Source organism: Nerophis ophidion, linkage group LG03 (assembly GCF_033978795.1).
Source record: "Nerophis ophidion isolate RoL-2023_Sa linkage group LG03, RoL_Noph_v1.0, whole genome shotgun sequence".
NCBI lineage: Eukaryota > Metazoa > Chordata > Actinopteri > Syngnathiformes > Syngnathidae > Nerophis > Nerophis ophidion.
Window position 1 is genome coordinate 10,945,436 of NC_084613.1, and position 26,228 is coordinate 10,971,663.

The 26,228-nt window shown below is 39.7% G+C and overlaps 1 protein-coding gene across 1 annotated transcript in view; it reads right to left on the reverse strand.

Annotated features, from left to right (window-relative positions):
- Nucleotides 1–3,375: 3,375 nt before the first annotated feature.
- cnot1 (CCR4-NOT transcription complex, subunit 1) overlaps nucleotides 3,376–26,228 on the reverse strand; it is a 43,782-nt gene continuing 20,929 nt past the window's right edge. Inside the window, 31 exon segments of the mRNA XM_061894251.1 lie at nucleotides 3,376–4,231; nucleotides 10,752–10,835; nucleotides 12,756–12,890; nucleotides 12,970–13,102; nucleotides 13,178–13,358; nucleotides 13,434–13,583; nucleotides 15,344–15,517; nucleotides 15,670–15,771; nucleotides 15,851–15,968; nucleotides 16,044–16,207; nucleotides 16,284–16,532; nucleotides 16,606–16,837; nucleotides 16,919–17,088; nucleotides 18,109–18,217; nucleotides 18,411–18,553; nucleotides 18,650–18,844; nucleotides 18,927–19,046; nucleotides 21,613–21,717; nucleotides 21,854–21,994; nucleotides 22,072–22,368; nucleotides 22,474–22,628; nucleotides 22,867–23,044; nucleotides 23,673–23,750; nucleotides 23,835–23,945; nucleotides 24,011–24,127; nucleotides 24,231–24,410; nucleotides 24,490–24,630; nucleotides 24,755–24,994; nucleotides 25,131–25,209; nucleotides 25,278–25,564; nucleotides 25,701–25,825. Coding sequence (XP_061750235.1) covers nucleotides 4,153–4,231; nucleotides 10,752–10,835; nucleotides 12,756–12,890; nucleotides 12,970–13,102; nucleotides 13,178–13,358; nucleotides 13,434–13,583; nucleotides 15,344–15,517; nucleotides 15,670–15,771; nucleotides 15,851–15,968; nucleotides 16,044–16,207; nucleotides 16,284–16,532; nucleotides 16,606–16,837; nucleotides 16,919–17,088; nucleotides 18,109–18,217; nucleotides 18,411–18,553; nucleotides 18,650–18,844; nucleotides 18,927–19,046; nucleotides 21,613–21,717; nucleotides 21,854–21,994; nucleotides 22,072–22,368; nucleotides 22,474–22,628; nucleotides 22,867–23,044; nucleotides 23,673–23,750; nucleotides 23,835–23,945; nucleotides 24,011–24,127; nucleotides 24,231–24,410; nucleotides 24,490–24,630; nucleotides 24,755–24,994; nucleotides 25,131–25,209; nucleotides 25,278–25,564; nucleotides 25,701–25,825 — 4,772 coding nt within the window. The 3' untranslated portion in view covers nucleotides 3,376–4,152.

A 26,228-nucleotide genomic window follows, 5' to 3' on the forward strand; every position in this document is an offset into this window, starting at 1 on the left:
TTTGGGGTCCTTGGGATCATAACTGAGGGGAGGCCTAAATGTGTGTTTTTTATACATGTATTGGTTTTTAAAATAAAAATGATGAAAATGGCCCCAGCTTGCTTTGATTTTTCAGTGTGCGGCCCTCAGTGGAAAAAGTTTGGACACCCCTGTATTAGAGGTAGGAATCTTTAGCCACCTCAAAATTCGATTACTGAGGCATCTTTAATTTATATATATATTATTTTAATATGGTGTTCCTGGGATTAAAGGTGTCATCTTTGTACATGTGATGTCTGGTGAAACAAAAATTGAGCACAATACCCAGCAATATGTTTGGAAAAGAAAAGATGAAGCCTTTAATCCCAGGAACACCACTCCTACAGTCTAGCATGGTGGGGGTATTATTTTGCTCTGGGCCTGTTTTTGCTGCCAATGGAACTGGTGCTTTACAGAGAGTAAATGGGACAATGAAAAAAGAGGATTACCTCCAAATTCTTCCGAACAACCTAAAATCATCAGCCTTGGGCGGAGTCGGGTGTTCCAACAGGACAATGACCCCCAAACACACCTCAAAAGTGGTACAGGAATGGCTAGAACGTGTGGACACTGCTGAAGAAAACCAACAAATTTAGCTGAACTGCACCAATTTTGTCAAGAGTGGTCAAGAATTCAACCGGAAGCTTGTGGATGGCTGCCAATAAAGCGCCTTTTGGCAGTGAAACTTGCCAAGAAGACATGTAAGCACATATTAACATTGCTGTATGTATACTTTTGACCCAGACATTTTCAGTAGACCCATAATAAATTCATAAAAGAAGCAAACTTCATGAATGTTTTTTTGTGACCAACATGTGCTCCAATCACAAAAAAATAAAGAGTTGTAGAAATGATTGGAAACTCAAGACAGCCATGACATGATGTTCTTCACAAGCGTATGTAAACTTTTGACTGATGCAGTTGTACATACTAATTAAGCGTTTATCACTTGCAACTTTAAAAAAATATTAATTTGGAATAAGCAACAGTTAAATTAATTCCCATTTTTTAAAATGAATTAAAATGTGTAAAAAAAAAAAACCTGGACTAGTAAGTGCCTGAAAGTAAAGGTGAAGTGAATTATATTTATATAGCGCTTTTCTCTAGTGACTCAAAGCGCTTTTACATAGTGAAACCCAATATCTAAGTTCCATTTAAACCAGTGTGGGTGGGCACTGGGAGCAGGTGGGTAAAGTGTCTTGCCCAAGGACACAACAGCAGTGACTAGGATGGCGAAAGCGGGAATTGAACCTGCAACCCTCAACCAACCGCGCTATACCGCCCCAAGGTGAGGTTGTCTGCTGCAGTCAAGCCAAATTTGACAACAGTCTGCATTACTTTATTTACGATGAATGAATCAATTATCAATGTTTACTAATCGATTCTATAATAGTCCATGTCCGAATTACAATACATCTAAATATAGATTTTAACCCCCCACCTCTAGATTATACAAAAGCAGTGAAGTTGTCACGTTGTGTAAATGGTAAATAAAAACAGAATACAATGATTTGCAAATCCTTTTTCAACTTATATTCAATTGAATAGACTGCAAGGACAAGATATTTAATGTTTTTTCAAAAAATCATTAACTTAGAATTTAATGGCAGCAACACATTGCAAAAAAGTGGGCATTTTTACCAGTGTGTTACAAGGCCTTTCCTTTTAACAACACTCAGTAAACGTTTGGGAACTGAGGAGACACATTTTTGAAGATTTTCAGGTGGAATTCTTTCCCATTCTTGCTTGATGTACAGTTTAAGTTGTTCAACAGTCTCCCTTCTGACATTGTAGGCTCCACATTTTCAACGGGAGACAGGTCTGGACTACAGGCAGGCCAGTCTAGTACCTGCACTAGTTCACTATGAAGCCACGCTGTTGTAATACGTGGCTTGGCGTTGTCTTGCTGAAATAAGCAGGGGCGTCCATGATAACGTTGCTTGAATGGCAACATATGTTGCTCCAAAACCTGTATGTACCTTTTAGCATTAATGGTGCCTTCACAGATGTGTAAGTCACCCATGCCTTGGGCACTAATACACCCCCACACCATCACAGATGCTGGCTTTTACACTTTGCGCCTAGAACAGTCCAGATGGTTCTTTTCCTCTTTGGTCTGGAGGACACGACGCCCACAGATTCCAAAAACAATTTGAAATGAGGACTGTGGTTGGTAGAGCGGCCGTGTCAGGAACTTGAGGGTTGCAGGTTCGATCCCCGCTTCCGCCATCATCGTCACTGCCGTTGTGTCCTTGGGCAAGACACTTTACCCACCTGCTCCCAGTGCCACGCACACTGGTTTAAATGTAACTTAGATATTGGGTTTCACTATGTAAAGTGCTTTGAGTCACTAGAGAAAAAGCGCTATATAAATATCATTCACTTCACTCATCAGACCACAGAACACTTTTCCACTTTGTATCAGTCCATCTTAGATGAGCTCGGGGCCCAGCGAAGCTGGCAGAGTTTCTGGGTGTTGTTGATGAATGGCTTTGCATAGTAGAGTTTTAACTTGCCCTTACTTACAGTAGTAGCGACAAACTGTAGTTACTGACAGTGGTTTTCTGAAGTGTTCCTGAGCCCATGTGGTGATATCCTTTACACACCGATGTCGCTTTTTGATGCAGTACCACCTGAAGGAGTGAAGGTCCGTAATATCACTTATGTGCAGTGATTTCTCCAGATTCTCTGAACCTTTTGATATTACGGACCGTAGATGGCGGAATCCCTGAATTCCTTGCAATAGCTGGTGGGAAAATGTTGAACGATTTGCTCATGCATTTGTTGACAAAGCGGCGACCCTCGCCCCGTCCTTGTTTGTGAATGACTGAGCATTTCATGGAAGCTTCTATTATACCCAATCATGGCACCCACCTGTTCCCAATTAGCCCGTTCACCTGCGGGATGTTCCAAATAAGTGTTTGATGAGCATTCCTCAACTTTCTCAGTCTTTTTTGCCACTTGTGCCAGCTTTTTCGAAACATGTTGCAGGCATCAAGCTCCAAAAGAGCTAACATTTGCAAAAATTTCCGGTTTGAACGTTAAGTATCTACTCTTTGCAGTCTATTCAATTGAATACAAGTTGAAAAAGGATTTGCAAATCGTTGTATTCTGTTTTTATTTACCATTTACAGGATGTGACAACTTCACTGGTTTTGGGGTTTGTAGTATGTACAAAAATAGCATAATGGTGTCCCAGGAGGGCGAGTGTCAACTTTGCGATATAAAACACGCAGAATTTAAGCAAATAAAGCTTTAATCCGTAAAATTATCTTTTTTTTTGCTTGATGGTGAAAGCTAAGAAAAGTCAAAAGGCTGCTGCACATCGCCCCCAGTCGGCAAGACAAGCTACAGCGCTGCAGTTTGAATGCTTTATTAACTGTATGTACGCATACTGCAATTAAGTAGCAAGAACTAAAGGCAAACTAGAAAGGACTACAAAATACACATGGACCAATACATTTACAAAACATTCAAAATGTTACAAAATGGGCTGTATTGGTCCTTCTATTGTTCTTCAATTTGGATCTTTGTACAAATTGTCAAGATACAATGTCAACCATTCTCACTTTGCACAATTTTACAAGTGCCAGGGAGAGACGTTTCAGATGGACTGAGCGTCGGAACACACACACACACGCACGATGATCCCCCCCCCACTCCCCCTTGGGAGACTCGTCTACATCTTCGTGTCCACTCGAAAACAACAAAAAAAAAAATCATTATTATCTTCAATCATTGAGCTTTTTCCGCCTCTTGAGAGCAAACAAAGTGGGGAGAAAAAGGATTGTGAGAGGGGAAGCAAAGCAAAAAGAAAAAACTTTGGTAGAGTGAAAATATGTTCATATGTTTCCACATGTCAGGTGACGTTGGATTTGACATGTTCACCACAGCATCTACTCTCCCTTTTTCCCCCGTTATGTACATCGAAAAAAAAAAAAAAAAAAAAAAAAGTCTTATTCAACAGAGTTTCTCAATCCATTTCCTCCATGGCAATTCAGGATCAACAGAAATGTAAACCTTTCCAACCTGGAGCAGTAGTCCTTACGTCCACGTGTCGTTTATCCAGTGAAGTGGGGAGAGGGGGCGCGAGTGTGTGCGCGAGGGGGTCGGCTCGGGCGGATGCGAGCCAGGCTAGCTGGCGCCCGTGCCTTCCATCACCTGCTGGGCCTGCTTCTGGCCCATGCAACACTGGGCCACCGACTGGAACAACCTGCAATCAGACCACAACTTTTCACCTTTGACCGCCACTGGCGAAAAGGAGACAAGAAAAAGAGACCACTTGGACAAAATCTGTTAAAATTATTTGGAGTTGGATATTTTCAGGCCATATCGCGATACATGATATGTATCTCAATATTTTGCCTTGGCCTTGAATGAACACCTGATGCATGTAATCACAGCAGTATGATCATTGTATGTGTCTACTAGGGGTGTGAGAAAAAAATCGATTCGAATTTGAATCGCGATTCTCACGTTGTGCGATTCAGAATCGATTCTCTCTTTTTTATTATTTTTTTAAATCAATCCAACAAAACAATACACATCAATACCATAACAATGCAATCCAATTCCAAAACCAAACCTGACCCAGCAACACGCAGAACTGCAATAAACAGAGCAACTGAGAAGACACAAAAACGACACAGAACAAACCAAAAGTAGTGAAACTAAAATTAATATTATCAACAACAGTATCAATATTAGTTATAATATTGATATTATCATTAGACATTTATAAAAAACAATAGTGTCACAGTGGCTTACACTTGCATCGCATCTCATAAGCTTGACAACACACTGTGTCCAATGTTTTCGCAAAGATAAAATAAGTAATTTTTGGTTCGTTTAATAGTTAAAACAAATTTACATTATTGCAATCAGTTGATAAAACATTGTCCATTACAATTATAAAAGCTTTTTACAAAAATCCATGTATCCATTTGGGTCATGACCGAAAGAACAAGATCACGGGTACAAGCGGCCGAAATGAGATAGGGTGAGAAGCTCTGTCATCCGGGAGGAACTCAAAGTAAAGCCGCTGCTCCTCCACATGGAGAGGAGCCAGATGAGGTTGTTCGGGCATCTGGTCAGGATGCCACCCGAACGCCTCCCTAGGGAGGTGTTTAAGGCACGTCCGACCGGTAGGAGGTCACGGGTAAGACCCAGGACACGTTGGGAAGACTATGTCTCCCGGCTGGCCTGGGAACGCCTCGGGATCCCCCGGAAAAAGCTGAACGATGAGGCTGGGGAGAGGAAGTCTGGGCATCCCTGCTAAGGCTGATGAGCGGAAGAAGATGGATGGATGGATAGTTAATAATTAAATTGTTTTAAATGATCAGAATCAGCATTAATCGGCCAAGTATGTTTAACACACAATAAATCTGACTTGGTAGACTGCTCTCTTTTATTCAATCCAATTGTCAATTGTTGCTGTTTAGTGTAAAAGATAACACAGGCTAAATTTGTTGGTTTTCTGACATGGACTTGTTTCTTTAGCATTGTCCACACGTTTAAGTCAGGACTTTGGGAAGGCTGTTCTAAAACCTTCATTCTAGTCTGATATGGCCATTCCTTTACCACTTTTGACGTGTGCAAACAGCTCTATTTTTGTTACATCTGATGAAAATTACAGACCTCTGTCATCATTTTAAGTGAGAGCACTTGCACAATCGGTGGCTGACTAAATACTTTTTTGCCCCACTGTATATGCTACTGCCAAAACTATTAAAATGGATCATTTCATCGTTGGCGGTAACTTATAAAAACTGAGAAGGGCTGGAAAAAAAATGGCACAGAAAAGGAAATCACATATAGCAGATTACAAGCTGGACGTAGTAAAATATGCAGAAGAAAACGACAAGAGGAAGCGGAGCATACCTTTGGAGTTGGCAGAGTTGTTTAGAAGCGACATCGAGGAAGAAGATTTCATGGGATTTATCGATTAGGAGTGACAGATTGTTTGGTAAAGGTATAGCATGTTCTATATGTTATAGTTATTTGAATGACTCTTACCATAATATGTTACGTCAACATACCAGGCACCTTCTCAGTTGGTTATTTATGCGTCAAATAACTTACACTTATTCAGCCTGTTGTTCACTTTTCTTTATTTATTTTAAATTGCCTTCCAAATGTCTATTCTTGGTGTTGGATTTTATCAAATAAATTTCCCCCAAAAATGCGACTTATACTTCAGTGCGACATATATATATTTTTTCTTCTTTATTATGCATTTTCGGCCGGTGCGACTTATACTCCGGAGCGATTTATAATGCGAAAAATACGGTATCAACACCGGCAGAGGTTGTCAGAGTTAAGTTCATTCATCATTCCAAAAATTTACTTATCCAATATCGGCCCAGGTCTATAAAACAATCGAGATGGCCACATGAAACACTGACTATAAACTACAGCTAGCAAGCACAATCCATACACCCACAACACATCTCATCTGCTTGTGTTGTTAAGAACGACATCATCGATGTAAGATCAATGTACAAACAGGACAGCCGTTGTATCCTTAAAGGCTGGCTTTTTTGGGTTTTCAACAGCCTCAAGTCAACACATGTGAAGCTCGGAACAACAGCACACTTACCACATTCGCAATAACAGCGCTGAGAAGTTAAAAAAATAATGTTACATAGCCATAATGTACTTAAAGCACGTGTGGATACATACAAACAATTACTGCACTTTGACTTAAAATATTCTTCAAAATTAAAGATGTGTTGCACCAATGTGAGAGGACTTTTAAAGACTATTAAATTATGACAAAGCACAGATTCTATGGTGGTAAAATAAGTGTAAAAAGTAAACTATTATTTTAATTTATTGTTACCATTTTACCTATTTTTTATTAATTTATATCCTTTGTTTTTGTAAATTATATTCAAAGTTGAGTCCTGGTGGTAAAATGAATACTCATGTTTTCAAATTAATGAACAATCATGTTTTTAATATCAAAAATATGATTATTTTTTCCGTATCTTCCATCCCTTTGCATTGGTCAAAATTTTGCAAAGATTTTGTTTTACAGACCATCTTCGTGACACTTTGACTGTCCCTTCAGAATGTGTCGTTTAGTGGGCGGTCTTATTTACAGCCAGAGTCCTCCTTCAGGCCAAGCCTACTTTGTCTCAGTCTTCTCGTAAGCCATGTTGAGGTTTTCAACATTTTTCATATGGAATCGACTGACAAATATAGATTTAAACTACACGTTACTTTGTATTAAAAATGGCAACAGCGGAGGATGCATGTACGATCCAGTCTGCCCCACAGCAAGAGGATTAAGGAAAAGACAGAGCTTATTAACTATAACTGAATACAAATGGCAGATTCGTGCAAAGCGATTATCATTTTTGGGTCTTTTGCAGATCCAATATTCAAAAATAAGGTTTTGTGTAATATAGCCCCTTTAAGTTGTAACTCTTGTTCTTAATAAAATAAAATAAAAAATTTTTTGATGCTCACTGAACTGTATAAAGATTTGAAACAATGCATTTTTATTAACAAAAGGAGGTTGTACACCACCAACATCATATAACATCTCACAGCAATTCTTATCACCACCTGCTTTTATAAGTCTTAAAAGGGGTTCTACAATGCAAAACTAACTTTTCTTACCTTTAGGTACCTGCTGATTGGGACCTGCATAAGTCCGAAGATTTTTAGATCACAGCGTGGAGACATTGCGGAGATTTTTACAAAACATTCCGGCCTTCTTAACTTCTTCCTCCAAACAATCCGTTAGGAATGTGTACAATTAGTGACGTCACCGATTGGGAACATCGTTAGCAGATTATCCATATATGGAATAAATCTACCCAAACTGCCTTGTGCGCGTATACCAATTTTAGTTTGTTCACACATAACTGTAGTTTAAACAACAAAATGGCAAAAACAAGACTCGAACAACGAGAATGCTGTTATTGGTTGTATTACTCAACACAGGACACTATTCCACCCTCGAGTCTCATCTGAAGAAGTAAGAAGTGCCTGGCTAACTTGTTTTTTGCGGCAATGAGCCTTCAACTGTGAAAACAGTTGCTCAGAGCGTGTGAAAAGAAAAGTCCTGCTTCACCCACAAACCTCCACAAAAGTTGGATTTTCTTAAAAATATAATTTTAATGGCCGGCTATGGGACTACTTCCGTATTTTTTGGACTATAAGTCGCAGTTTTTTTCATAGTTTGGCCGGGGGTGCGACATATACTCCGGAGCGACACGGGTGAAATTAACACATTAACGTAAAATATCAAATTTTATCTCATTCGCGGAAGAGACAAAGAAAATGTCAGCAATCGTCAGTCACACACACGTCAACCAATAAGAATTTGGCAGGGGAGGGTCATGGTAGAAGTGCATAGTGGGTCATGGAACGCTAACTGCTATATGCTACTGCCGTAGCTATTAGAATGGATCATTTAATCCTTGGCGGTAACTTTTAAAAACTGAGAAGGGCTGAACAAAAATGGCACCGAAAAGGAAATCATGTACTGCAGATTACAAGCTGGATGTAGTGAAATATGCAGCAGAAAACGACAAGAGGAAGAGGTGCATATCTTTGGAGTTGGCAGAGTTGTTCAGAAGCGACATCGAGATTTATTGATTAGGAGTGACAGATTGTTTGGTAAAGGTATAGCATGTTCTATATGTTATAGTTATTTGCATGACTCTTACCATAATATGTTACGTTAACATAGCACGCATGTTCTCAGTTGGTTATTTATGCCTCATATAACGTACACTTATTCAGCCTGTTCAATATTCTTTATATATTTTAAATTGCCTTTCAAATGTCTATTCTTGGTGTTGGATTTTATCAAATACATTTCCCCCAAAAATGCGCCTTATACTCCAGTGCGACGTATATGGTTTTTTCCTTCTTTATTATGCATTTTCGGCCGGTGCGACGTATACTCCGGAGCGATTTATAATCCGAAAAATACGGTATTTATGGCAACAGCGGAGACGATGAAACGGTAAACAGTTTTGTACGCTTAGCCTTTTCTCTAGTAGCACCGGTGCTACCAAATGGGGAAAAAAAAAATAGCCCAGAATTTTTTTTGCAGCACAGACAACATTTGGTAGCAATATGACATGCCTTGAATATCACAATTTCATAATTTACACTTGAACAAGGTAAATTCATAGATATAAACACAATTCCATCATAAATAAACAGTGAACATCCCTAAACTCTGCTAACATGAGAGGTGGGAATCTTTGGGATACCTCACTATTAGATTATGATTCGCTTAAAAACCAATTGATGCATCTTTAATTTATGTATATTGAGCACAATGCAATGAAAGGGTTGAAATTCCTTTTCGCACGTGTGACAGTTTTTTTGGGGGATAAGTCACACTGTCGTTTTTTATGCGTATTTGCAATTCAATTTGTCACACTGCACAGCACTGGTAAATAACAGTAAATCATAGTGTGTGAATGAATTGCCGGCACTGTTAGACTTTGACTTCCTTTTTATCGTCATTCAAATTCGAACTTTGCAGTTCGGATAAGAACGAAATTTCGTTGCATTAGCTCATGGTAGTGCAGGATAAAAAAAATCATCAAGGTGCAGATATAAATAAATAGATTACTGTACAGATGAATATATTGAACTTTTGCATATGCATCCACGTTTATGGAGTTTTGTTATATTGTCTTTATATTCCACTTGAGTTCATGTGCAGCTAGCTATCTTAACTCTCATGTAAGACAATAGCATCACCGTTTTTCAGCAAAATAAAGATTGATTAATCCAAAAAGTACTTTCAATTGGATCAGTGCCTACTGGGTTCAACCTTTATCTGTTTATAACTTGAAGCAGTGGCACTATTTACATGATTTACAATATAAAAGCTTTTTATTGTCAATATAAACATGCATAAGTACAGCATCTAGCATTAGAAATTTAGACTATGTAGAAGTTTAAGCTTATCCAGCCTGTATACATAGTTCCAGACCTGTGTGTCAGCCGAGCTTCCTTCCTCGCTTTCGTCTGCCCGCATCGCCTCCTACCTTAGTGCCGACAACATCTCACTATATCATCTGGGATGTTGTGTTGTGATGAAAGTTACTCAAAAAAGATGTCTGGACGCGGTCACCGATGTCCACAGTGCACAATAAAAGCAAAAAAGCTAAGAAAAAATAAAAACTACAAAAAATTTCTGCCGGGCGTGCTGAGAGGTTCATTTGCATCCAACAACTCAGTCTCACAAAACGAGCTATTTTGAAAGGGAGATAAAAAAAAAATAAAAAAAGTGGTTTTAAAATAGGTCTGTGTAACAAAATCTGTGCAAATGTTTCACCAAATAATTACCATGACATGTTATGAGACCACAAGGAAGTGTTTTAAATGTAGAAAAAAATCATGATGCGACCCCTTAAAACAAGCCTTTAGGCAAAGTGCAATGTAATTGTAAGTTATGGAGGCTAATTTGTGTCTTTATTACGAAAGCTTTTTTTTGGACACTGAATTTGGGATCTGAGCCGAGAATGTCGTTGTGGCTTGTGCAGCCCTTTGAGACACCGATTAAGGGCTATATAAATTAACTGATTGAATATTTTGTTTGAATTTTGCAAACAGATTTTTATTTGTATTTTTACATCAAAATATGGTGACAATTTAATTTAAAATAATTCAGTGTTTTAAAGTTCAATGTATAAAAAGTCAGTGCAAAAAAATTCAGTGTCGAAAAAATTGCCTCTTCAAAAAGCAAGACTCACTTCTGGTAAATTAAGACTGAAGCAATCGATCCTGTCTCAGATTCAGCCAATGAAGTGTCAAGTTCGAAGTCACGTAACACTGGTCTTGCAAAACAGCAAAAAAAAAAAAAGTAGTTACTTTGGCTACCTTGGCATACTAATACAACATAATTAACATTTCAATGTGGCCCGCTAGATACTTTCAAACTATATAAATGATTTTGTTGGTTAAAATCTTCACTTTAGAGTGACATACGGTTTTTACGTGTCATGATATGCAGCTAAACTGACTGTGATACACAATGTGACCAGCAGCTGGTGCTGGATACTGATGTTCAGGTAAAGGTAAGACGACGCCAAGAGCTGTAGATCTTAGGATGCATTCAGAGGGAGGAATAAATGTTTGAACATAAGCTTTTTTGTTCACAAGACACGGTTTGGTCATTAATTGATGAACAACACACTATGGTGACCATAGGAACAGAGATATTATGAAGAATAAGTGGATGCTTTTTATTTTTTGCCGTGTTTGTTGCATTTTTGTTGATCCTGCTTGATTACAAAAGATGTCGATCAAGGTGGTCTGCAGTAGAGGAGCAACGTTCGTGTATTTGAACTATTCAGTGTTTTATCGTTCATAGTTAATTGTAACTCCCCCATTCTGTGTTCATGTACATTCCAGTGTGTTTTTCAGTAAAAAAATTAGACTCTCAAAAGTAAAACTTTAGTTATGTTACCGAATTATACGACAGTTAGAATGTACATAAAATATAGAACGTGGGATTTACAATATAAACAATAAAACACTAGTTATTTAGAAAATGTGACCATCGCCATCTTTTATAATCGAGCAAGAATAACAAAGATGCAACAAACACTGTGCAACATGAACACCTTTGAAAGGGTATAAAACATCCACATATTGAATATAATATCCCTGTTCTGCAGAACTTTGCTGTAGAATTGGGGCTCAGTCTGCTTTTTTGCTCTGTAAACAAGCCCTGCTCACTCTGTTCCCAAAGCTTTGTATACATAATATTCAATGAAATTGTCTGCATTATTTGATGTAAAAAAAATCAGATCACAAAATTCAAATACAAAAAATTCAGTTGCATTAATTCAGTGTAAAAAAAAAAAGTTTTCGTAACAAAGACACAAATTAACCTCCATATTAGGTCATCTTGTAAAGACCACACAGATCCCTCACTGTGTTTCCATGTCTTTGCAGTTAACACTCCGTTGGAAATACTATTTATGCACGGCATTCATGTGTAGAACACATATCTTTTACATGATATAATAAAATATATAATATAAATCAATACAATCAAATTGCATGTTAGGTAGCTCTGCATTCAAGCGAGGTGTGTTTTGATGCCATGCAAAGGCAGTTCAATAGAGTGATATCAGACAGTGACGACAGTCCTGTCAGTGGATGCCATCTTGGCTCAGAGCAACTTTAAGGATTATTATAATACTTCAATTTACACTTTTTTGAGTGGATTGATATTGGTCTGGATGAAGTGCTGTAGCACCGATCGTGAGTAAAGCGCATTCACTTCAAACTAACACTAACTCTTATTAGCGTGCGTGACTGCGGAGGAAATGTTTTGTTAGATTTGTGTGGTGTTGCGTCTTTGTGATCATACCAACCTAATTAGCAGATCCTACCCTTGTCTTTTTTTATGTGTAACAGCGGCACCTAAAGTGAATGTGACAGCGCGTGTGTCATATTTACATCAGTCAGCTGGATGAAAATAAATAAAAATCCAGGTAGCCGTATCATTTCTACAGAATCTTTACGATCCACCTGGACCGACCCAATTTGAAACCGGTACCAAAAATACCTGTACTCTGTATCGATCCCTATTCATGGCCGACATTTCTTGCAATATAATTTTGTATAAAAGCAGTTTAAAAGCGGGGATTTTTTTTCCGAGGTTGAAAAGACACGTTTACCCCTGATATTCTTTGCATATCTAGCTAACATTTCACTAGTGCAGTCCGAAAAATGTTTGGACCTACTTTTCAATCTCAGGGGCACAGTGCACAAAGTCATGGCTCCAGAACTTAAAGGCCGGATTCTTGATCAGCTCGATGAAGGTGATGAGGAGACCCCATGGGTGAGGCCTGTTCACTATCAGCCTCTCCAACAGAACCCTGCAAGGAGGCGTTGGCGTGTTAATGCACTGAAAGGTCACTGCCAACAGTACTGACTTTTACGCTCACTCCAACCGACCTGGTGATCTGCTCCTGGATTGCCTCAGTGTTGGCCTCAGCAAACAGATAGAGCATGGTGCAGCTGAAGTAGTGAGTGTGACTGTTTGGGTAGCGCAGCTGATTGGCGATGGCGTTTAAGAACAGGTAGCGGCCTAGAGAACCATGGGATCACGTCAAATGCATGTTCAAGCTTGAATAAGTAGAGCCAGCATGCTATTACACGTTACCTTCTGTGTCCAGATCCACAGCCAGATTCTGGAAGATGTCCATGTGTGCAGAGTGTGTGATGGTGCTCATGGAAGGGGTGCTGCCTTTGTTGTGGATGTGAGCGATGGCCTGTGTGCCCACGTACAACACTAAAGCGTTGATCAGCTGGATGTTGTAGCGATTCCCTGGCTCATTTGAAACCTGAAGGACAGAAAGGAGATAAACAATGTCCAAAATAGTTCAAGCACCGATACTCTCGTGATGAATGAAGCCTACCTGTAGATTGCTACGAAGCTCAGAGAGGAAGGTGACGGGGGACCGTGTTTTGAGATAGGAGTCCAGATCCTTCTTGAACTGGGAAGGCATGACGCTTGTGAAGTTGGTAAGGATGCGGGGAGCGATGTTGATCTCACTCAGCATGTCAACCTGCAGGGGAGTAAATGAGGGACTCAAATTGGAAGCCAGCATGATTTATGACAGTGATTCTCAACTGGAGGCTTGGGCTCTTGGTCGTTTCCAGGGCCAAATAAACTTGCTTTGAATCTGAAGGGGATGCAATCCTTTATGCAGAGGGGGGTCATTATTAAGTTTTGTAAAGATGGCGACAACGTTTTGTGCTGCGATTTTAAACTTCCATTCAGTAGGACCAGAAAGTTTTGTATTCCCTTTAATATTTTAAATGTGCCAGTGTTGTCTTAGAAAGTGTTTGCCTTTAAGTATTTATAGATCGGCTGTGTAAGTGGACTGTACATCTTAGTTTTCTATTTAATAAACACATTTTGAGATATTCAAAATCAGCATCTAAAATCACTTATGCTAATCACCACATGTATTTGGTATTTTCACTGTAAATTGGCATCAAGCTAGGGCATTTGTTTAAATGCATTTAGTTCATGAGGGAAATATTTAGCATTTGATGTAAGATATGATTGACATGCTTTATTTCTGTATGTTCTAGGGGTGTAACGATATTGTAGATAATGCGGTATTTCGGTTTCAAAGTTTTCAGAATATATTTTCCGCGCAGCGCAGGACCGGCAAGGTGGAAGTGTGGAATGCCGCAAGCAGGAAGTCAAGTGTGTTCGTAGTAAATGAGAGGAATTGTTTTCAGACATTTCATCAAACTATCCATAACTTTTTAAATTATGTTGCTCACGAACACAGAAACAAACCTTAGTGAAAACATTACTTTTTGGTAAGAAAGTCTGCGTCCTGCAAAGCAAAGCACACCACTTTCATCTGTGCAGCTGCAGTCAGGGAGAAAAGGTAGTGTACACCCTGGAGAGGTCACCACCTCATAAACAGTCACCCAAAAAAGATATTAGAAGCCAGCAAGGCCCAACATCAGTTAGTGTGGTAGTTACATTAAGTTATATTGTTAGTTAACTTTTCTAAGGAACCGCTTATACCAGACTGATATGAACATGGTCCACTGTAGAAGACACCGTTGCTCAGAAAGAAAAAGTTGAAAGACACTAAAGTTAACATTATTGTTTTACACTGATTGTTACCTGGTCATTTTAACGACACTCAAGTTTTTTTGATATTTGCTTGAAACAGTGGATGTTCTTGCACAATTCTTTGAACTTAAAAATACATGTTTGTAGGATAATTAAAACATTTTAGCATTATGTTCAAATTCAAGTAATTGTGTTCATTTTTAACATCCCTGCCACTTAATTTTATTACACACTATAGCTTTTAAGAATTTTTTTTAGACATAGACCACAATAATATCAGACCGTGGCATTTATATTGTACCGAAAAGATTTTGATATCTTTACATCCCTAGTATGTTCACTTTTGCAGTCAATTCTATAGTTGAATTCAACTGGAGTCTTTATTGAAAATGTGTTTTAAGTCTGAAGAGTTTGCGAATAGAGACCAAGCTCCAGTGGATGCAGAATGGACCTTTTTTGGTTAATATTGAGTTTTTAACTGTTTAATAAATATACTTTGTCCGGGCACACCATCTTTTAATGAGCTGAAATGTAATGCTATATAAGAGGAAAATTAAGTTTAAACATTTCCGCTATTTGGGTTGCCGCTTGTCATTTAGGGGTGATGACGAGTCCCACAGCCAAATAAGTTGAGAACCACTGACTTAAAACAATGTTTGAAGGACCCTATATTTGCATACACTGTTAAAAAAGTCCATATTGTGTGTGTGAGCAAGAGTTTTCAACCTTGAGATTGGGCGTGAAAGGGTCAGGAAGCCTCATGTTGCGTGGAAAGGCACTCAGGATGAGGTTGCGAAGCTGAATGCAGTTGGGAGGGATCACGTCACAGAAACCATAATGATAATCACACAAGAACTCGGGGAAGTCGTGCAGCAGGACCAGTAGTACTCGTAATGTGCCCTGCAACAGATCATTAAGAAGACGGGACATGATGAAAGTGGACTGTGCAAGAAGCCTAATGACAGCAGTCGTGATCATTTGCAATCAGAGGGTTTATATAGTAAATATCTTAATCAAAAGAAGAGAAATAATAGTTCAGATTTAAAAGGTACCTTGTAGAGGATTTGCATAGGTTTGTTGAGCTCTACATTCCTCAAGAAAGGTGCCAGGTATTTGAAGAGATCAATAAGCAACTGTGCATACATGGGCCAACCCTGAAGATATCAAACAATTACAATTTAATGAATTGACAAACCGTTAAACTAAGTACAACTTCTTAGTTTGAATGCAAACCTTCTGTTGTGGTGTGTGCGCAAGCATGCGTGCGATGAAGATGCGATGGGAGATGAGTTCAAGCCACGCGTATACAAAGCCAGGGGCCTTAGTGGGTCTCAGGATGTGGAAAGTATTGCTGGAAGAAAAAGGGAACATTTGATTAGGTTTAGGCAAGGAGGGGTTCTTCTGATAAGTCAGTTGCCTGTCTCACCAGAAAGCAGTGAGCGTCTGGAAGTTGATGGTCTCCAGGACATGCTCTGGAGCGTTGAGCTCCAATAGCAGCATGATGAAAATGCGGTGGTAGGGCAGCTGCTGGAATTCTGTCTGGCGAACATCGTGGTCCTGGATCAACACCCCAACGACGATACCCAGCACCTATTGGCAGAAAGTACAGCAGGTGACTATCAATGGGTTTTCAAATCTAACTCGTGTTGTCAGGACAATGTTGTACCTTGTTGAGGAGGTTGATTTTTGTCACGGTGTTGGAGGCTTCTCCAGAGTGCTTGACTAGCAGGGCTATTAGTCGAACAAAGGCATCCAGGTTGTGGTAGCACTTTGCTCTGATGATGGCTGCACTTGCTGCTGGGTTGTGCTGCTGTTCAGCCTGTGCCCGATAGCTGATCTCCACACACATTTCAGTGCACAGACGAAAGAACCGCGTGATCAAGTCGTCTGTCTTCAAAATACCTTGCTGGTGCATCTGAAATGGGGAATGAGCAAGACACGGAATTGATAGATGTCGCGATAAAAAGGTAATAACTTTGGACGACTACCTGGCCGACAAATGCGGAAAAGGCTTTCGTGCTATCCCTGCCGGCAGCAGCTGAGTGGTACAGGTTGACCCACTCCCTCAGGAGATATTCCGCCTTCTCTCTCAGGCCTGGGGGATCATCGTACTCTGAAGCTTGGGAAATCCCAGAGTGCATCATAAAGTTTGGTCCACCGTGGGCCCGGTCAATCATGGCCTCATAGTTGGAGCGTACGACATCCATCAGCTGGGATAGACTAGATGAAGAACAAACCACATAAATCATCAAAAGTGCACAAATAAAGAAAATATTTTTGCATCTTCAGAACTGTATATACCCTTCAGGTGCAGTGGCTCTGGAGTGTGCACATGTCCTCATTAAGGTCTCGATTGTGTGGAAGAGGTCAGCTTCTGTGACATGGCTAACACTGCGCTCGTCCACCAGCAACAGCTTCACTAACTGCATAGCAAATGCAACTGCCATGTAATGCAGTCCATTCTCCATCGACTGCAAGAAAACAATGAAATGCGTTTAAGTGTTAAAACCCTATTTTTCTGATTATAAGTCGCTCCGTAGTATACGTCGCACCGGCCGAAAATGCATAATAAAGAAGGAAACAAACCTATATACGTCGCACTGGAATATATGTCGCATTTTTGGGGGAAATGTATTTGATGAAATCAAACACCAATAATAGACATTTGAAAGGCAATTTAAAATAAATAAAGAATAGTGAACAACAGGCTGAATAAGTGTACGTTATATGACGCATAAATAACCAACTGAGAACGTGCCTGGTATGTTAACGTAATATATTATGGTAAGGGTCATTCAAATAACGATAACATATAGAACAGTGGTTCTCAACCTTTTTTCAGTGATGCCCCGTGAACATTTTTTTATTCAAGTACCCCCTAATCAGAGCAAGTACCCCCAGAGGTACGCGTACCCCCATTTGAGAACCACTAATATAGAACATGCTATATGTTTACCAATCAATTTCATCGCTAAATCCGATGAAATCTTCTTCCTCGATGTCGCTTCTAAACAACTCTGCTAACTCCAAAGGTATGCACCGCTTCCTCTTGTCGTTTTCTGCTGCATATTTCACTAAGTCCAGCTTGTAATCTGCAGTACATGATTTCTTTTTCGGTGCCGTTATTGTTCAGCCTTTCTCAGTTTTTATAAGTTACCGCCAACGTTGAAATGATCCATTTTAATAGCTACGGCAGTAGCATATAGCAGTTAGCATTCCAAGACCCACAATGCACTTCTGTCATGACCCTCCCCCGCCGAATTCTTATCAGTTGACGTGTGTGTGACGATTGCTGACATTTTCTTTGTCTCTTCCGCGAATGAGATAAATAATATTATGTAATATTTTACGGTAAGGTGTTAATTTCACACAAGTCGCTCCGGAGTATATGTCGCACGCCCGGCCAAACTATGAAAAAAACTGCGACTTATAATCCGAAAAATAGGGAGAGGTTATTGAGGATAGCAAACGCTAAAGCAGGTTGTGAGTACCTGAGCAAGGTGCAGATCATACTGTGGCATATTCACAAGATGGTTTCGGATCAGAAGCTCCACCGCTTCCACGTTGTACTTGTACTCGTCCCGGCACTCAATGAGGCACCTGTTAATCAAAAACACAAAAGCAAATATGCCCCATTTGTACTACCCTGTACAATAAATCAATGTTGCCTTGACATTTTTTACAGATTAAATGTCCAGGGATTTTAAATAAAACCATCTGGATAGGCACCCTGAAATAACGAAATAGGGAACTGAAGCCAGAGGATCATTTATTCAAATCCATCTGTACACACCTGGTGATTTGTTTATTGCACCACTGTGGCCCATAAGCACGACCGTCCTGTAGGGCTTTGAGAACCAGCAGGTGACATTCCCTGTACCGGAGAAGCAAGTCATTATCAGCCCCGCTAGTGGCATCCAGAAGACCTTCCACAGCCTGGGGAAATAAGAAAAAACATAGCATCTAGCCCACAATTTGGAAAACATGTCTATCCTACCAAGGAATTAAAAAAAAAAAAGAATAAAATCCTACCTTCTGTAGCAGCCCAAGTGCTGCAATGCCATCTCTGGAGTTCCTCGCCAAGGCCACAGTCTCTAGCAAACTGCGCAGGGCTTGGGTGAGAGTGTTTAGAGACAGAGCAGGAGGGATTGCGTGAAGGTGCTGCTCCAAGTCAGCCATGCACTTATCGTAGATTTGTGCAACGTCATCTGTAGCCCACGCTTGTTGCTGTACACACATTTGCAGGCAGGAAAAATCATACATTATCCCATAGTTTCCTGACTTGACAACAAGGAAAATAAAAACTCACTTTCATTGGCTGCGCCAGGAAACCAGTTGGCTGAGAAAGATCATTACTTGGTAGGAAACCTGGAACGTTCCTTGCAAATTCCTCATACACAGCGAGTTGCTTGGGGTCTACTCCTCCCACCTGAAAATTAACGTGTAGAATATGTTTTTATAATTCACATTATGGTATGTTGAAAACTAAAGTGTCCACTAAAACATGCTCACTTATATGCCTAAAGTCATCACTTTATTGTAAAGTTTCTCACTGTACAATAATACTTTTTAAATGTCCTTTCATCTTTTTGTTTTAACGCTCAAGTTAGATTTTTGCACAAACTTTCTATTTATCCACCTCTATTTTGAATTTTTAAATTTTGCTGTGTCATGTGACCAATTAAAAATGCTTTTAAAAGCTAAATGTACGAAGACTTTATATATGTAGGAGCAAATGTAGGTGGGTTGCTGGGTTTCTGTCGATGTTCTAAACACCATTAGGCTGTTTATTTACCTAAGTCCACGCACTGAGACATATTTTGAAAGGTTTAGAAGCAAATATAAAAGCGATCCTGAAAATATATTTACAATGGGATTGATTGGATTTAAAAAAAAAGATTTAGACCATTTTTCACCACAAAAAGGTTACTGCAACATCACTTAACTTGACACGGTATTTAAAGAAAAGATTGCAAGCACATCAGGTTTTTACATCTGAGAGGTCCACAAATAAAACACTAATCGGTGAAAGAAAAAGTTGGGAGTTATTTGTGCATTGCTTTCCTGCACAACAACTAAAACAAATGTTGTACTTGTGCAATGACAAAGAACTAGCTAAGCGTTTAGTTTCTGGTATGAAAATCGACAACAAAAAACAGTGCATTGGACCAACAATCACAATATTTATTACTAGGACTTACTTAAATGATAAACGGGTTGTACTTGTATAGCGCTTTTCTACCTTCAAGGTACTCAAAGCGCTTTGACACTACTTCCACATTTACCCATTCACACACACATTCACACACTGATGGAGGGAGCTGCCATGCAAGGCGCCAACCAGCCCCCATCAGGAGCAAGGGTGAAGTGTCTTGCTCAGGACACAACGGACGTGACGAGGTTGGTACTAGGTGGGATTTGAACCAGGGACTCTCCCACTGCGCCACGCCGTCCATAACTTGATAGTTTATTTGCCCATGCAGGTCTTTGTAGTTATATTTAGGCATTGCAACCACAAAAGAACAAACTAATACAATCGCTTGTCATTTCTTTGCGTTAAGTTCTGCTATCAAACACTAATATAGAGAATAAACTTGATTGCATGACAGAAAGTTTCTCAAACAAATCATATGTTCAAACATTATACAGAGTGATTGCTGCAGACACAAGCGGTCCGATTGCATTCCACAAGACAACGAAAGTGACATTTTTAAGAGCCATTTCCTTCGACGCACTTTAGTTTTTTCCTGACTTTCCTACCTTTATGTAACACTTCTTTCGGGACTCTAGGAAAGCTATTTCCTATCTCTACTTAAACAATTGGAACACCCAAAAACAACAGAAATATGGCATTCCCTGATCAAACTCTACACTCACTCACTTGTTTCAATGCTACGCTCAAGCTGCTTGACCATCGTGTCAATTTAGCCACTAAGATGAAAAAATTATATGCAACCCTCCTATTGCATTACTTGGATCATGTTGAGGGCAATTTAATTGATCACTTCAGATAATTTGATGCATAGTAGTAATAGCAGGTTGTTTTTTCCAATGTCTACAATTTAGCAAAGTGCATGCATACTAATTGGTAGATGTGTAATATGGTTGTATCGGACATGAATAAGTGGTACCAAGTAGGGGTGTGGGAAAAAAATCGATTCGAATTTGAATCGCGATTCTCACCTTGTGCGATTCAGAATCGATTCTCATTTTTTAAAATATCTATTTTTTTTATCAATCCAACAAAACAATACACAGCAATACAATAACAATGCAATCCAATTCCAAAACCAAACCTGACCCAGCAACACTCCTAACTGCAATAAACAGAGCAATTGAGAGGACACAAACACGACATAGAACACACCAAAAGTAGTGAAACAAAAATGATTATCAACAACAGTATCAATATTAGTTATAATTTCAGCATAGCAGTGATTTAAAATCCCTCATTGACATTATCATTAGAAATTTATAAAAATAAAAAAAATAACACTAGTGTCACAGTGGCTTACACTTGCTTCGCATCTCATAAGCTTGACAACACACTGTGTTCAATGTTTTCACAGATAAAATAAGTCATATTTTTGGTTCGTTTAATAGTTAAAACAAATGTAAATTACTGCAATCAGTTGATAAAACATTGTCCTTTACAATTATAGAAGCTTTTTACAAAAATCTACGAATCTGCTTGCATGTCAGCAGACTGGAGTATATCCTGCTGAAAACCGATGTATTGAATGAATAGAGAATCCTTTTAAATCGGGAAGGAAATCGTTTTTGAATCGAGAATCGTATTGAATTGAAAAAAAAATTAAATCGATTTTGAATCGAACCGTAACCCCAAGAATCGATATTGAATCGAATTGTGGGACACCCAAAGATTCGCAGCCCTAGTACCAAGGGATACCTAGTTTTTAGCCAAATACTAACTTTATCCACAATGTACTGCATATGTTCACTGATAGCAATGAGTCCCGTGTTAACACCTTTACCTTGAGTCTTATCTGCTCAGGCATACGTTCAGCCTGGTAAGTCAAAACAACTGGGTCACAGTAACGTCGTCCTTCTTGGCGTGCATGCTTTCTGAGCTCAAATTCCTTAAAGAGAAGAGACACAGCTACGTATTACAAAACAATTTGTGACTTCTTAGTGGCCAGAAATTTGTCATCTTTTTGGGTCTAAACAGTTCATGATTTTGTACAGGCCACATATATTGTAATGTACAATCCTCACAGTGGCAAGCCTTTTGTCCATTTCAGGGCCAGCCTTCTCCACAGCTGTTTTCTGAATAAAACAGCATGCCAGTTCACAGTTCTCTTGAGCAACCCTCGCTGCAGCCTCCTCCATCATATCCCTTTGTTGCGGAGTAGGTGCCTAAAACATAGTAGCAGATTGTCAATAGGATGGCATTGTACAGTTTAGGGATCAAGTAGCAGCTGAAGTCGTCTTACCCTCAGTGCAGCAGCAAAACTGTTTTTGAGATTAGCAGCAATGCTCACAAGCAGAGGCTCTCTGCATGTAATCATGGCCATACCAGCAGTCAGGTTCCTCATCATGTGGTGGGCCGCCACACGCATGCGGGACTCCTCTGAATCCAGGGCAAAGTCCTTCCTGATGATTTGCTCGCATGTTGTCATTGCAATTTTGATAGAGCGGTCAACCACAGGGTGCACCAGCTCCTGGACAGCCCGTTCAACTGACTGCCTTACACACTGCTTCAACTGAGGATGAGCCTGTAGTAGAGGGATCTAAAGAGAAATACAAGTGGAACAATGATTTATATGATAAAGAGGCTTGTAGCGGACCATTCAAATATACTTTGTAATACTGTATGTGAACTCGCAAATACTTACGCTAGCGTTGATATTAATGTGTGGTGCCAGGCCTGCCAAGGCATACACATTGATGTCATGGTAACTGAACTGTGGGGTCGGGGGTCCTGTGGTTGTGCAAGTGGTGGTGGTGGCAGATGGAGTTGAGGGTGGAGCTGCAAACGGAACAAAGTCTCCTGTCGGTCACAAAATGTTATTTTTGATTAAAATCACGGGGGGAAAAACACGTAAAAACTAGACGGACACTTGGACTTCAAGTTTGTTATGAGTACACAAAATGTTATTTTTGATTAAAATCACAGGGGTAAAAAACACGTAAAAACTAAACAGACACTTGGAATTCAAGTTTGTTATGAGAAACCGAATTACATGTTCAAATATAACAAAAATCAATATAAATATAAATTGATTTACCTGATGAAGTAACAGGGAGCATTTCATCTGGAGGCTTTGCCTCTTTCTTTGGTGCGGACAACTGCTCTTCAAGACTCTTAAGCTTCTCCTTGTCCTTCAACAGGTTTCCTGGCTTCAGGTCATTGATGTCCAGAGACAGGTTCTTACACAGCACTTCAATCTCAAATTTCAGATTAAGCTGCAAAGAGACCAAATAAAAGTGAGCAAAGTGGCCCCCATTCCTCAGGGTTCTCAGATAACATTAAACTGTCATATTTCTATTTCAGAAATGGTTTCAATTCAGTATTAGGTTAAAAGTAGTGATAGGTTAAGCGATACTGAAGCATCAATGCATTATGAAACACAAGGAGTTGAACTACAACCCTTGATGTTTGTCTCACTTTAGGGAAAAAACAACTTGCGACCGATACAGCTCCTCTGCCGTTGGACTGTGAAGTGCCAAACTGTTTGTCAGTTTGGATCTTTTGGATCACAAGCAACAGGTTGTACTAAATTAAAGTCGGAGGAGTGGCGTGCCGCGTGTGACATCGGTTTTTGTCGCCATCCTCAACAGAAATTAAACCAAGATGGAACTAATTTTGAGGGTATTTTGTCAAATAAGGTAAATGTTCTTTTTTTCCTTTTTGCTTACTGACCACAATTGGTCGTTTAAGGGAGAGGAGAAACAAGAAACCATTTTTAATTAAGCAAAAGTCAACATTATGAAACAAACAGTCAGTGTCAAAACAGCCAGGGAGTTTCCACACATTAACTGAGGAGTCAGTACCCCCCCAATTATTTGTGGAGTAACATTAACAGATCCTTACCTTGAGATCATGTTCTTGATGTAGCTCAGCAAGAACATTCATAATAGCCATGGTCCAAGGGTTCTGGGGCCTGAAAACCTACAAAATCAGAATAACATCAGTAAGTGGAAGAAATGGGCTCGTATACTGTACTTCCAGGTATAGAAAACCAATGTTGCTCACCATGCTTCGCAAGCTAGACTCCAGAACTTTGGCCACAAAGGGAACCACGTACAGTAGCTCCTGCTGGCCCTTCACATAGGCTTCCAGAAGCAAAGATTTAATTTCCAAATCCTGAAAAAAAGACATGTGTCAGCAAGACCAACTGAACATTTTCACACACAGAAAATAAATCTTACTGTGTAGAGAATAGGCTTGTTTTTAGCCAGTGTAATCATGCCCAGCCAATGGCCCAAGTTCTTTAGCAGTGAGCGATCAGAGAAATTGGCAGCAGCCTTGTCAGAGGTCAACAAAACCTAAAATAAACCACAAAAAGGGAAAAAGCAACATTTATAATAGGCGACAAACAGACAAAATAAGCGCTTGCCAAACATCATTCGTGGGGAGCTTTCACCTCACCTTGATATTCCTGTAAGTCTCCGTGAGGACCATTTTGACAAACTCTGGATTTTTGAGTGTGTCCAGAAAGTTGGAATACAGACTGTGAAAATTGGGTTCAATGCTGACACGTTTCATCACCAGGTATTGAGACACCCATGGCATGAACTCTTCTTTTACAGTCTCCTTTAACTCCTCAACCTATTGAAGCAGACACTGAGATCAGCTTCTCTGTATGTGGAAGTAAATACAACAGGTATGTTTTATCAATTACATTTACCTTTTGTGTCATGTTTGACTGAGAAAGGTTATTGAAGATAAAAGCAATCTTCTCCTGGACGTTCTCTGGAGGTTCTACAATCCTTTCCGTTTGGTCAGTGGCCACCAGCAGCGTATCAATATTTGTAGTGTTAATTGAAGGCTGCAAGTACAAAAGACATTAACTTTACCATAACAACAATAAATTGATAAAGGTTGCACAAGCCATCCCATTTGTGAACGTTGACAAGCAGATTGATGTCGAGTCAGAAATTAGTCAAACTAACAGGCACATCCTTCTTGAAACCGCTGGGTGTTGGTCTTGTGATGGTAGTTGTCTTGGCGACCGTCGTCGTCGTCGTAGTTGTGGTGACCAGGGTGCTCGTCTGGCCTGGCGGTGGCGCTTTAGGGATACTGGGCTGCTGTGACTGGGCTTGAACCTGGGCCAGCGCTAGACTGCCAGGGGTGGTGATGGAGCCTTGCATCTTCACCGGAGGGTCTCGTGACTGTTGGCCATACTCAATATACTGCACACACAGGATATTGGAAGATGCAGAGTGGAGGATTTAATTTATCTGTCATTATTCTCTCCCTGCAGACAATGCTGGGTGCAAAAGAGCAACTCCAAAAATGCATGAAGATAAATTAGGGAAACCTAGTTACCTCTTGTAAATGGTGGGGAAATTGCAAAAAATGTGTAATTGAAGCAAGATGTTGACAATACTGAGGGTAGTCCTTCAACCTTAAAGTAGATAAGTCAATGTTATCCATTAATCTGCTGAATGAATACCAAACAACAAAATCAAATACCTGTTTTTGAAGCGGTCTAGGGCTGCAATCCCAAAGTAATACATTTTTGATCCATAAGGTTTTCTTAAGGCTTCAAGAACATATCTGAGTGCCAGACCGAGGGCCATGTATGTGACCAGCCCCTTTTCAATGATCCCACCAAACAGACAGGCCGTGATGTGCAGCTCTTTGTCTGGGTATTGGGGGAAAAAACGGTACTCCTCAAACAAGTTCCGAAGCATGCAATTGAACACCTCTCGCTCCCGCTTGATTGTTGAATCTTTGAACCTCTGCAGCATCTCCAGAACCTGGAAGAAGACAATTGCTCCCCATAGTTTTCATTGCTCCTTCAGTTCGGCTGAATAATATGTGGTTGTAACAAAATGGAGGTAATATCTATGTGGTTTGATTTACAACCAACAACAAACACACAATGCTACTCACTTCATCCACAGACATAGTCGGGTGAGGTGGGTGGTTGTAGATACGCTGGAAGTAACTGTTGGCTTCATCATCTATCTCCTTACTAAAGTGCTGGTTTGCTTCAGGCCAAACCTGAGAAAGATCAGCTGGTAAAAAAAAAAAAAAAAAGATATTATTTGACAAACCCCTTCAGAGGAAGGCAATAACTTAATGTGAGCAAAGCATGAGCCAAATTAATTATTCACTGAAAATAGACAATGAGTTGAAAATGCTTAAAATAATGTACAAATTAAAAGATTATTAAGTGGGGCTGTCAGCTTTAACAGACAAGGAATGGAAGACTGGCCTGTATTTCCTCTACAAATGTGATGTTCAATAATATTTCAGAAAAGGAAGAGAAATGTAAGCGGAAACTGTCCATGTCTATTGAAAACCAACTTCCTATATGGTAAACAATAGTTCTTTGAAAGATATGTTTTCAACACTAGCAATAATCCCAACTATTGCAGAGGAAATACAGTGCTGAGCAGCGCAGGGCAGGCTCACAGT